This window comes from Brachionichthys hirsutus, chromosome 19 (genome assembly GCF_040956055.1).
Source record: "Brachionichthys hirsutus isolate HB-005 chromosome 19, CSIRO-AGI_Bhir_v1, whole genome shotgun sequence".
NCBI lineage: Eukaryota > Metazoa > Chordata > Actinopteri > Lophiiformes > Brachionichthyidae > Brachionichthys > Brachionichthys hirsutus.
This window is the reverse complement of record NC_090915.1, coordinates 6,716,939-6,729,611: the sequence shown is the minus strand read 5'-3', so window position 1 is coordinate 6,729,611 and position 12,673 is coordinate 6,716,939. Positions and strand designations below refer to the sequence as shown.

The window sequence follows — 12,673 nt, the reverse complement described above, 5'->3', positions numbered from 1 at the left end:
TTCTAAGAGGAGCATTTCAAAAAAGCCCTTGCGGTCTTGTTTCCGCTGAAAGTCCTTCATACATAAATCATCAACATTTAACAATACCAATAAAATTAATATTAAATTACTCAATTGATGCAAAATAACAATAACTTAAAATAAAACATCCGTGGTGATGGAGTTTATAATGGAATTATTTGGAAGAATACAAGGAAATTTAATTATCTATTATTCAAGTTTTTTTTATATACAAATATATTTAGAATAAGTTAAGCTGTAACTAAATAAGGACAGTTACGTTAGTGGTAAAATAGGAGGCTCAGCCATACGCGGATCCAGTAGGTGGCGGTAATGCCAGTCGTAAAGGTGGCCAGCCGCTGAGAAACCCCACGAAGAAGAAACCCGGCTAAGCAGAAACCCCACGAAGAAGAAAGCAGCGGTGTTGTTGTTGTTGTAATGGCGAGCAGACCGACTTCCAGTCGTTCTTTCCAACATCGTTGGACCAAGGACTATGGATTCGTTTCGAAAGGAGGCCGGGCGTTGTGCACCCTTTGCTGTGAAAGTGTGGTGTGCAAGACGTCGAACGTTCAGCGCCATTTTGTGAGAAAACACAAGAAGAACTTCAACGACGAGTCCGATGAAGCGGAGGCCATAAACGCGGCGCTAGCAAAGTGCGCTAAACCGAGCAGCCCCGTGAAGAAGCTTAATACTATCAAGAACCAGGCCACGGAGTGGAGCTACAACATTTCCTACAACATAGCGAAAAGCGGAAAATCATTCGCTGCCGGACAATCCACAAAGAACGCTTTCCTGTTGACGGCGGGTGTTTTATTTGAGGGCCTGCCGAATAAAGACGCGCTGGTTTCAACGATCAGAGAGATGCCCCTTTCGCCGCGGACCGTGGAAAGCCGGATTAGTGAAATGTCGGAAAACGTGTCACGGCAGCAAACATCCGCGCTCAGAGACGCTCCGGTATTTAGCGTGGCCGTCGATGAAAACGTGGACGTCAACGGCGTCCCGCGCTTGGCCATTGTGGCGCGATTCACCGACGGGGGACGGATACGGGAGGAACTCTGCTGCCTGGCGCCGATGCACGGACGAGCCACGGGGGCGGACATGGCGGCTGCCTTCAGCGGCCATTTTGAGGCCAGAGGCGTGGACATACGCAAGATCTTCTCCATCGCCGCGGGCAAGGAGAGCGACTTTGTCGACATTCTCGAAGACCGGATCGGGCACCCCGTCGTGAAGCTTCGGTGCGTCATTCACCGGGAGGACCTATGCGCCAGGATCTCAGCGAGAGATCTGAACGTCGTCGTGGACACGGCGGTGCGTCTGACCAACGCGGCGCGGTCGTCCACGCATCGGCAGCTCCGCCGCCTGCTGGAGGAGACGAACGGCGCCGCCGGCAGAGAGTCGCCGGTTCGGTGGCTCGGCGACGCGAAGCTTCTGGAGCGGTTCGTGGAGTGCATCGACGCGATCCGGGCCTTCTTCGCGGAGGAGCGCCTGGACCACCCGGAATTGTCCGACGACGAGTGGCTCGGGAAACTGATGTTCCTCGCCGACGTCACGGGACACCTCGACGCGTTCGACCTGCGGCTGCGCAGCGCGGGCCCGACGGTCCTGTCCATGTTCGAAGCTTGGAAAGCGTTCGTGGAAAAACTACAAGTGTTATCAGGCGACATCCAATCGGGAACGCTTCGTCACTTCGGCCACTTGAGGGCGCTCTCCTCGCATCGACCTGTTGACCTCGGCCGAATGGCCGGGTACATGTTGGAGCTCGATGCGGAATTCTCCTCGAGGTTTCGAGACTTCCAGCGGTTCGGCCCCGCGTTTTCATTTCTGATCAAACCGGAAGCGTTTGAGGGGAAAGACTCTTCTCCGTTTCGGTGGATGGGGATCGACGACTTTGAAACGCAGTTGGTCGAACTCGCCGCGGCGTCGCTGTGGGCGTCCAAGTTCGCGGAACTCCGTTCAGAACTGGAAAGGGGCGAGACGGACCAAGGAGCGTCCATCGCGGCCTGTTGGGAGAGTCTGCCGGACGACGAGTTCTCGTGCCTGAAGAAAGTGGCCTTTGCTTTGCTCTCTGCGTTTGGCTCGACACACATTTGTGACCGGATCTTCTCCCACATGAAGGCCGTGCTGAGACCATTTCGCAACCGCCTGACGACAGAACACTCGGAGGCGTGTCTGAAACTGAAGTTGTCAACCTACAGCCCGGACATCGCCCAGCTGAGCCGTGACAGACAAGGACAGGGGTCCCACTGAACCGCTGCTTCTAACACGACATCGCGGATGCGTTAAAATACGTCTTTGCCTCTTCGTGGATTGGAAAACCAGAGATTCTCTCATTTCACAATTAAACTGAGACGTTTCATGAGGCTAAAACTGGGATCAGGCATTCAGTCGGACTGCTAGTGAGGCAACCTTTTGTTTATGATGGGTGTTTGTTACAGGTTTAATACTCAAGGTGCGATGCTGTCATCTAATCTTTAACAGTGTCGTACTTTACTTTCTGCTCGAACGTTTCTGAAGCTTCATCTCTTCTGAATTCACAATTGCTGAAAGTTGTCACGATGTTTGACGTGCATTTTTGTGAAATTCATAAATTAATCTTTGGTGAAATTAAATGCGGCGATGAATTCTGTAATCGGTTAATTTAAAGCACGCACGAGTAGTCAGACCCGTGGGAGTGCTGAAAAGGCTTGTGAAGAGCCGAGACGCGACAAATAACCTTATTGGGGAGTCTTTTTCCAAATTCAGTGAAACGTTTTATCTAAAAATTCAGTTCTGAATACATAAATCTTACATCATAAAAGCCACACTAGCAGAAAACATCATTTGCTCAACTAATTAGTGAAGAGCTAAACGGGTTAGCTTGTAGTTCTTAATAAAAAAAAAAGGTAAAAGTCTACCCCCATAGCACAGCTTCGAAACGTGGATGTAAAACCAAGCCGTCGGATCAGATGGGCGAGGGGGCGCGCAGCAAGCTGCTGAGGGCCGTGTCCCCAAACGCGTTGGTGTAGGAGCCTTTGAGGAACTGGACGTAGTTCTGGAGGCTTCGGTTGGTGCTGTCCGACTGCTCCAGACGATCTCTCATGTCCTGCAGTCGGCCGTGGAACCGGCGTTCCACCTGAACAGCATAAAGTCCCGCCTTATGGACAGAACGACACAGCCGATGCGCCTTGAGTGAACTCGGCTGGAGGCTCTTACCTCCTCTTTGCTGCGCTGCAGTTGGTTGATTTCGGAGCTAGTCCTGCTTAGTTGGTTCTCCAGGTCCATTATTTTGGACTGGGTAGAGCGTTCTTTGGAAGCAGCTCGTTCCCTGTTCTCGGATATCTGGAAAGAAAGATGACACGATGGGCGCAGATTCTGGGGGGAGACAGGACCCCCCCCCCCCCACAAAACGTATGAATAACAGGAATACATTCTCGAAGAAGGGACGACCCTAATCAAGCAAACTCAAAAGTGTCTGGAGCAACAAAAGTTAGTTTAGCAGTACGTCCTCTAAAGAGAAGAGGGTACATTAACAGCAGACATACCTCCTGATACTAAATAATCTAAACAGCATAAAGAGCAAAAAACTATTTCCTTATCTGCTCAGCTCAGTAATGTAATAAACACAAATTACTCTGCTTTGTCACAGTGATGTCATTATTTTAGAGTAAAGTTACACTGAAAAAAAATGAAATAGACAGTGAAATAAAGACAAGAAAAATGACAGATGTCAACGATATCTTCCTGGAGTCCCCCCCCCCCCCCACCTGGTTAAAGAGTCTAAGGGTAGAGGGTGTTACTCTGCACAGAACGTAAAGCCCTCAAGTGATCATTTGTGAATTTGGACCATACAAATAAAATGTGATTGATTGAGAATCACCATTATGGCTCTAATCTGCATTTCAGTGCATGTTAGCATTTTAAAGCTGCAGCAGCAACTAACTGTTCAGGACTAAACAGAACAAAGGGAAGAGCTTCTCTCATGCGAGTGGCTTCCTGAGTGTTCTGGTGCGGCGCCGGTGGCGATCCAGTCCCATGTTCCATCACACACTTTGTCTAACCACTGTCTATCAGACCTGTTGGCGAGCATCATCCAGAGCCTCCTCCAGCTTTCTGCTCAGCAGGGAACATTCCCTCGTTTTCTCCTCCAGGCCGAGCTGATTGCTGCGGATCGTTTCTTCCCGTTTGGAAACAATTACCAGCAGATCACTATTCTGACTGCCAGTCTCCCCCAGCTTTCTGCAAGATGAGGAAAGAAACAAACAAACCAGGCCTGAACAAAACAACATGATGTATTGTACATACAAGGATGAATTGCCCCCCCCCCGAACAGAATAGAGGGCAGAGTTGTGTCTGGAAAGGTGAGGGGAAGCTGAAAGGGGGTAATGGATGATGTAAGGAAGGTATGAATGGTGGCGAAGGAAAAGGCAACCTTTCCAAGCTCTCCACTCGCTGCTGAAGCTGTCTGTTCTCTGCTAGCAGCAGCTTGTTCTTCTGCCTCAGCAGCTCCGTCTGGCAGCCCTGGGCCTCCACCTGGAACAAAGACACGCCCCTCATCAGGCAACCGGAACATTTCTGATTCTGATTATTCTCTCTGGTGTTACAGATAAGAGTGATTAGCGTCTTCTGAAAGGCGGTAACAATTCAGTTCTACAAAACAAAGCATTTTCAGCCAAACCCGGTTATTGCCAGGCAAAAAAGGAGAGCCTTATTTCAAATTGGTGTTGAAACAAGATAGACTTTATTCTTGAGGGGTGCATGCGCAGGACGGTCGTGACCTTCATACGGAGATCAGTCAGGGTGGTGCTCAGCTCCGTGCTGCGCCTCTCTTGGCTGCGCTCCCTCTCCCGCGCCTCCTGCAGTTGGAGTTCGGAGCGTCGTACGGCTTCAGGCAGAGGCTCCAGCTCTGCCAGCTGAGCAAGCAGCTCTCTGCGCACCCCCTCAACCTCGTGCTCCAGCTCCCCCCGGACGGCCTCGGCCTCCCGCTGCACCCGAGCCAGCTGCGCGCGGTATTCGTCGGCCTCGGCCCGGGTTTTTTCAACCTGTTAAACGTTGGTTGACGGAGAGGAAAAGCGGGTTGAGTCCCCCACGAACATTAAACGCTGTCCTTATCCAACGATACGTCACACACCTGGATCTTATAGCTGTCCAGCAGGCTTTCATACTGCTTGATGGAGGCCCGGACCTGCTGGAGCTCTGACTGAGATGAGGCCAGCCTCTCCTCCACTGTAGATGCTGTAGCCTGACAGGAGACGACGCGGTTCAACCCTCGGATATTAAATTAACAGGACAGTTTGTCCTCCCAACGTAATATAGGGCAAGTCTAGGCGAAATAATGAGTATCTTCCGGGGGGCCCACCTTGACGGACTGGTTCTCCAGTTGGTTGGCGGTGCTCTCTGTGGTCAGCCCATGCAGGCGACCCAGCAGGGCATCTCTCTCCACGCGGCTCTTCCGTTCTGAACTCTGCAGCTGCTCGGTCAGCTCTGCTATGCTGCTGTATCACATCACACGACATGCAAGCAGGCGCAATCAATCTCATGAACCGTTTAGGTACATCACGCACATTTGGCTGAAATTAAAGCACTAGTCAAACATTATTTTTGATTGACTAGGACTGTGTGACTGATGTGGTCACTTCCCATTTAGTGATAAACTACTCCCATCTGTTCACGTCTCTCTTGTTCACTCACAGCCGGAACCTTAGAAGCGCTCCAGAGCTCCAGCTACCTGTTCAACAGCGACACTTCAGCAGCCAGTTTATTCTTGTCTTTCACTTCTTCAATATGCCGATTCTGCCAACTCTCCGAAGCTGACAGAGCGTCCGCCACCTGCCTCTCCTATGAAAGAGAAACGCAGGACTGTTTGAGCTGGATTCTGCTTCAGACACCAATGCAGACGCAGCTCATGGATGTGGTGATGGGCCTTAATTGTAATGGCGGACAGAAGTACCTGGTGAAGAGTAATTAGAGTACTTGGGAAGACTACGTCTGGGTAAACCTACCATGTCCAGGAGCTGTGCTCTCAGCTGGCCCGTGGCGCCTTCGCTGCGCTCAGCTCGATGTTTCTGGGCTCGAGTGGCTTGTTTTAGAGCCTCTCTGTCTGCACTTATCTGTCGCTTCAGCCTCCCCAGCTGCTCCGCCAGATGCTCCATCTCTGCCTTCTGCTGATTGGCAGCCCGCTCCAGGTTCTGGACCAATGGGGAACCAGAGACTGCAGCTTCATTCACCGTTTGTTTTTTTCATTTGAGCAGCAGCGTATCAAAGAATAGATATTTTGATCCAGTTCTTTGTGGCCAAACACACAAACAACAACAATAACATGTTCTAGAATGTGGTAGGACGGACTTTTATCTGCACAGTCAGGCGGTTGTTCTCCGCTTCTTTGCTACGGAGCCGTCCTTGTAAATGAGCTCTTGTTGACTCCAGACTTTTGGACAAATCGGCTTTGCTTCTGGAGTTATCCTGAATTCCAAAAGAACACAAACCTGCGATTAATGGCTATCCTGATGTGACCGGCACAAATAAAGGGTTAAACGCCTCCGTAACTTTGAAGCATCACGAAAGAAGAGATGAACTCAGTACCTTTTCAGCATCTAAAAGTTTGGAAAGCTGAAACACGTCTTTCTCTTTCTCTTGCAGTGTCACCACAAGATGCTGTAAAAAAAAAAAATAGACGGAAGGAAGACAAGCTAGATGTGAAAAAAATGCAATCATCAGACAACTGTAATTAAAATTAATCAGATTTGAGAACGTTCTAATAAACTCACAGCATTTTCCGCCTCCCTCTCCGCCAGCTTGGCGAGTAAATCGTCTTTCTGCTCCGACATCCGGACCGACTCCGGCTGCTCAAAAAACAGACACGGCCAGTCACGGAACATCATTCTAAAAGCTTTGATGGGTTAAGAAACAGAAATGAAAACGGCACTGGTGGTGTTATTAGGCGTAGCAGGGAGCTAGTTGCTCCCTGGGGCATCAGCAGACAGGACGCACAGTACCCGAGATCCGTGCTGCTCTCTGAGGAGGCGCCGCAGGCTGCGGTTTGTGATCGCCAACGCTTCCAGCTTCTGCAGCAACAGCTCCTTCTGACGGGCCACGCCCGAAGGCTCAGAGCCGGACACCTGCTGCACCGCACAGACAGACACACACATCGACTGGCTGTTTCATAGAGCATGTTGGACCTGATGGCTACCAAACTCACACTGCCACCGCCGGCACCACGCAGTTTAGAAACCGAGTCTCGCAGGGCTGAGACTTGTTTGGCAGCTGCCATCCCATCTTCCTCGGCCTCCGTCAATTTGTTGAGAAGAGCATCTTCGTCTTGTTGAACGCTGTCCTCGTCTAATCTGCAAAGACAAGACAGGAACGAGCTCAGTGGCACGCCTGCACGCAACAGTAACCTCCTTTCCACCGGAGAGCCATCAGACAGAGTGGCTGATCTTTAGCGTGGCTTTAATTCATTGACAGGATTTATTCTGGGTGTAAAGCCAGAACAGAAGAGACGCAGAAGAAGGACTATGAATGCATTCACCGGTTGAATTCGGTCTCCTCCAGCATCTTCTCCATCGATTTCCTTAATCGTGTGTTCTCCAGCTCCGTCTCTTCCAGTTCCTGGGTCATGCCAGCCAGTTCTTCCTCCTGCTTGGCAATCACCCGCTGGGAGACACTCAGCTGCTCCGACCGATGCTCCAGCAGCTGCTCCTTCCTTCGGAGCTCCACCTGCACACAGGCCGACAGGTAGTACAGTACCCGGCACATGCTTCACAGACCATGAGAAGCTTACCCAACCCCTACATTCACCTCCAAAACTCACAGACACAGTTAGACGTCGGAGACAACCAATCAGCGCAGAGCTGCTCACTGACCTCATTCTTCAGAGAGCCGACTTCAGCCATCAAGCTGTCAATCTTTCTCTCATACTGGCTGATTCGTCCATGCAGCCCTTCCTCTTCCTCCTCTTCTGACGCGAGGTCAGCCAATCGCAGCGCAGACTGGGAATGTTCAGTATTTGGTTCAGGAAGCGGTGGTGAGATTTCTAGGTTGTGCGTCAGCCCCTTGGTACAAATCAGACTCTGTAACTCTACATCTCTGTCTTGGTTGATTTTTCACAACATTTGGAAAAGTTGAGAAAATCAAAATATCGCTCAGATTTAAGTATGAATAGCCCTTAATATGTGTTACCTCCCACTTGTATGAAGTACCAAGTATGGACGTCTTTCCTGGTGGTATCCATGGCACTCTAGCTTTGACCTTGGCTGTGGGACGGAGGCGTCCTCGGTCCACCTTGGCTTTCCCCTTTAAAACACAGATTGTGTGCACCGGTATTCATTAGCATGATCTTTTGTGTCTTTGCAGAATAACTACATTCAGAATACTATGCACTATGTACTATGTACTCGTACTCTATTTTCACGAGATGTTGCTTTGATTAGTATACACAAATTTAAATGGGAATATTACGAATATTACGTCTATTACAAGTGAAGAAAATGTTTAACCTGAGGGCTCCTGATAGGATCCATCCCCTGGCTCTCCACATGCACGTGGACTGGTGTGGCATCGCTGACGTGCACGTGAATCGGAGGTGAACTTGACTGACTAGTAACTGTTTTCTTCTGTGAAACAGTAAGACATTCTAAAACGACTCAAAGTTAATTTGATAAACTCTCACCTATTATATTTGATAAACTCCTATCGATCATTGATCTTCTTGTAGGGATAATATTAATCAAACGGATGAATTCACCACAGCAAATATGTCAGAAGGATCAATAGAAAATCAACACACGTCTCTTTCCAAGGCATAAACGCGTGCATTCTGTAAAGCAACACATTATTCAACTTACCATGTGAGAAATGTCAATACTCCAGTCAATATACTTAATAAAAATAACTTAATTTTCCGTGGAGCACGAAAAATTAGTAGGTGAATTTATAAAGTGACAACCACCGGAAGCTAGGGAAACTTCAACAGGTAGTGACGTAACACTTGTTTCTGGTTGGTCACTTCAAAGAACGCGACACGTTCTTCTGATTGTGATTGGACCATGGTCGAGATTCTAACGTTTCCTTAGCAACCAAAGAGACTCGGAAACTGAAAAAATTCTGTTTTATGCTCATGAAATACACCGAACGGCATTTGACAGCTAATCAAACTGTTTGCGTAAAGTTGTTTTTAATCAGCATTAGATGTATACATTTGTTTGATGACGAAACGCGAACCATTTACGGAGCTTCCCGAGTGTGTTCACCGCTAGAAGGGGCCGCTAGAGGGCGACAGAAAACCATGTCCTCGTTTTAACTACGGCAACCTTTGACCTTTGAACTACCAGAATCAAAATAAACACAGGTCAGGGCGGTTGTACAGGGAAGTCTGACACACAAGTAGACTTTGACGCTGTAATCACTGTATTTCAATATTTTTTTTAAACCTAGCTTCACAAACGGCAGGCAACGAAGCAGTACATTTATACTTGTCCCACAGTAAAGACAATTCACTGTAATTTATTAAGCCAAATCTTCATTTCTTTATTGACTCCATCTGGTAACACACAGAAGAAAACAAACACTTCTGATACAATAATTGATCTCGAACTTGGGAAAGTCTTTGGCACTTTCTATTTTGAACAAACATACTGCTGACAGACATAATCATCTGAGCATTTTTATTAAAACGGAAAAAATACAGTTGACACTGAGTGGAAATCACAAGAAGCAAATCACACGTTACTCTTCTATAAGGAAGGCTGCACCCGTCCTGGGACATTTACACAAGTATAAAAAGGTACAAATGACTGCTGCATATCTGGGAGAGAAAACAGGATTGATTGGTTGGCAGTCATTCCTTATGTGTTCCCAGAAAGCTGGCATGCTGCTCCGTGCATGTGGAACAACAACATTTCTTGTGCTCTAATTCTAATACTGGTTAGGTACGGTGAACGCTGATTCTTGACTCGGATCACCCCGCCCTGTTACCATTTTCACTTTTTCTCAGTAAGAATGATAGAAAAAGGTTCAGAAAGTAAACACTTGACTTGTTTATCCAAGTTTGAAAAGTTGTGTGTACAAATAATAAAACATGGACGCGCCCAAATATGGATCCAGGAATGCAAGACAAGGCAAATCTTGATCTCGCGAATTCTCGTAAAATAGCCTTCGTGTGACATTTAGACAATAAACAGAATCATTCGAGATACATTTGAACATTCAGTATTTTTTGATCAGTTTCAATCAGATAAATGTTCAGTTCCGCTTGAAGTCAGTTTCATCTTTGTAACAGCAATCAACTAAGCGTAAAAGCTTCATTAGTCCCAACAGAATATGAATATTCCATGTTGCCGTGGATAAAACACCAAATCCATCATCTCAGTAACTTCAGAATCTATTAGCACCTTGTGCAAAAATGATTATCGCGTGCACACGTGTCGTCTTGTTTGTTCATGCTGATGTTACTTGCGTGTTTCATTCACAAAACTCATCCTGTGAATAATCTCACCAAGTTATAGTTAATATTCAATCAGTTCACATTCCCGAAAATGATTCTCAACACAATCAATCAAGTTCTCCTGTTTTATATTGTTGATATCTCATTACGACAAAATATATTGCACAATTTGACTGAGAAATCCTAAGACTTGCTCTCGCAAAACAATACCTTTTTTGCAGAAACCATCTATCATGTTCTCTTTTCCACAAATTAGTACATTTCCACAACTTTATAATTCATCCAGCAGAGTTTGGTTTTGATTTTACTGAATATATTGCATTAACATCTTGCAGGAACTGTTCACACGAGCAGAAAAACTGTGGCAAAACCTATTTTGTCTGTTGTAATTTGAACAGCGTCTTAAAAGCAGCCAACAAAAAATGAAAAAATAATCACTATCTACACACCCACCAATGGGACGTCAGGTCCACGACGCATTTGTGCAGCCTCGCGGCATTCTTACAAACTCCTATTGGGGTCCGTGTATAAGGACTCAATCACAAAGTAATGTTTACATCAGTTATCGTTTGCAGACCAGATTTAGCATTAAGGCCCTGTGGTATAAAGAATCGCCCTCCAGGACCTGATCGCTGACACACCCATCAATTACACGATCATGCATTTTTCAATCATTTGTAGCATCATGCTGCACGGTAGCCTGAGTGAAACTGAAAACATGAAAACGACATATTCAGACACACGATCATGCAATGCATATATATTCTTGATTAGGAGCAGGAATGCCTCCAGATTCATTCTTTATTTTCTCTTGTTAAGGTCGTCACCGGTTCTACGAAGTGACCGGAACATGTGTTTTTGAAGCACGGAGGACATCACTACACAAAAAGCTCTCAGCAGAAGCAAAGCGTTCTCCTTTATTCACGTTACGATCAGAGAACGGTGCCGCCTCACCGTGCTCGTTGTCCATTGGCAATAACAAGAACTCTTATTTTGAGCCATTGGGGCACTATATTTTCTATCTTTAGGGATTGTGAGTTCAGGGAACACATCAGAGTACAACATGTTATAACATATAAACATCAGGTTAAAAAAAAATGAACATACAGCTTGTCAACATGCAATATTTGACAATTTAAATAACATTTTTCTTCGGCTTCTTCACCATTAATTGATGCCTAGATATATATTTTTAAAAAAAAGACCATTATTGGTATTTATATTATTTTGCAGAGAGATTGGCATTTAATTTCCCACTGGCAGCATTTCTTTTTTTTTTTTTTTCAGAGCATCACTGGTCGTAGAACTTTGTGTTTTCCTGTTCTTTCACATTCTTGTGGAAATAAGGAAACCTATTTTACACATTTCAGACAGAATCTGGTAGAAATAGAAAGAAGATGAAAAGTTCTGATCGGAAAATGTTTGAAATCATTAACTTACATTAGTATATATTTTTTTAAAAAGGTCACCAGTGTGAAGAGCTGGTCCGAAGAAATCTGACATGGAGGGAAACCTTCCCCCCCCCAAAAAACACAACAAACAACTTCAACAATATCAAACTTCTTTAAGTGCAATCATCTTAACCGTTTAACTGTTAACACAAGGGAACGTGGAGGTCGCCATGGCAACATGTATAAACGGTTCACTTCTCCAGACACAAAGAAAAACAGCATCTCTCTTCAACTTCTACAAAGTGGAATGTAACATTACCACAAGTTGGCCTCGTGATCGTTTGGCTCCTCCTGAATTCAACCCCGACGTCGACTCGGTAAAGCGTAGCTAGCAAACACACCTGTGCCAAACCCTAAATAAATAAACACTAAACGCTTGTTCTCGTTATTGTATTTGTCAGTCAGAAAAAGCTGCTTCCCTTATTGGGACATGACTTAAAGGTTTTGGTCAAAGACGGTGAACCGGTTGCAGATTCAGCATCATTTCACCCGATGACCACGCTGACCTTCATCACCTGCCTTCAGCTCACGTCTACTTTGGATCAAATGAAGACCCCCCCCCCCCCCCCCAGTTGACTCTGAACCGCAAAGTGGGACCAAAATGTGACAACGGCTGCAGTCGGTGAAAACTAGTCAGAGAGCTGCCTCTCTGCTGGAACTCAACATAATCAAGTACTTTAAAAGTTCAGCCGTCTCATCGCTAAAGTCACCCATGAAGAATAAACTGTTTTGGAGCCCGGCAACTTTCATTATTTAGGCGCTAAAAACTTGCAACTTCATCTCAAGCCAGCTGGTGATTGTTCAT

The 12,673-nt window shown here is 46.5% G+C and overlaps 2 protein-coding genes across 2 annotated transcripts; one reads left to right on the top strand and one right to left on the bottom strand.

Moving 5' to 3' along the window:
• The first annotated feature begins 438 nt into the window (after positions 1-438).
• On the top strand, positions 439-2,247 carry LOC137908771 (general transcription factor II-I repeat domain-containing protein 2A-like). Its single transcript, XM_068753192.1, has one exon. It carries the CDS (start codon positions 439-441, stop codon positions 2,245-2,247), a length of 1,809 nt encoding a protein of 602 aa, XP_068609293.1.
• odf2a (outer dense fiber of sperm tails 2a) lies at positions 1,729-8,495 on the bottom strand. The gene is made up of 18 exons (XM_068752674.1): positions 8,472-8,495; positions 8,155-8,268; positions 7,839-8,027; positions 7,505-7,692; positions 7,175-7,319; positions 6,972-7,094; positions 6,744-6,821; positions 6,559-6,630; positions 6,322-6,438; positions 5,979-6,164; positions 5,705-5,814; positions 5,336-5,471; positions 5,108-5,218; positions 4,755-5,018; positions 4,409-4,509; positions 4,053-4,215; positions 3,193-3,318; positions 1,729-3,112 (listed from the first exon to the last, which is right to left on the bottom strand). Exons 1-18 carry the CDS (start codon positions 8,493-8,495, stop codon positions 2,942-2,944), a joined length of 2,418 nt encoding a protein of 805 aa, XP_068608775.1. The 3' UTR covers positions 1,729-2,941.
• Positions 8,496-12,673: the final 4,178 nt, after the last annotated feature.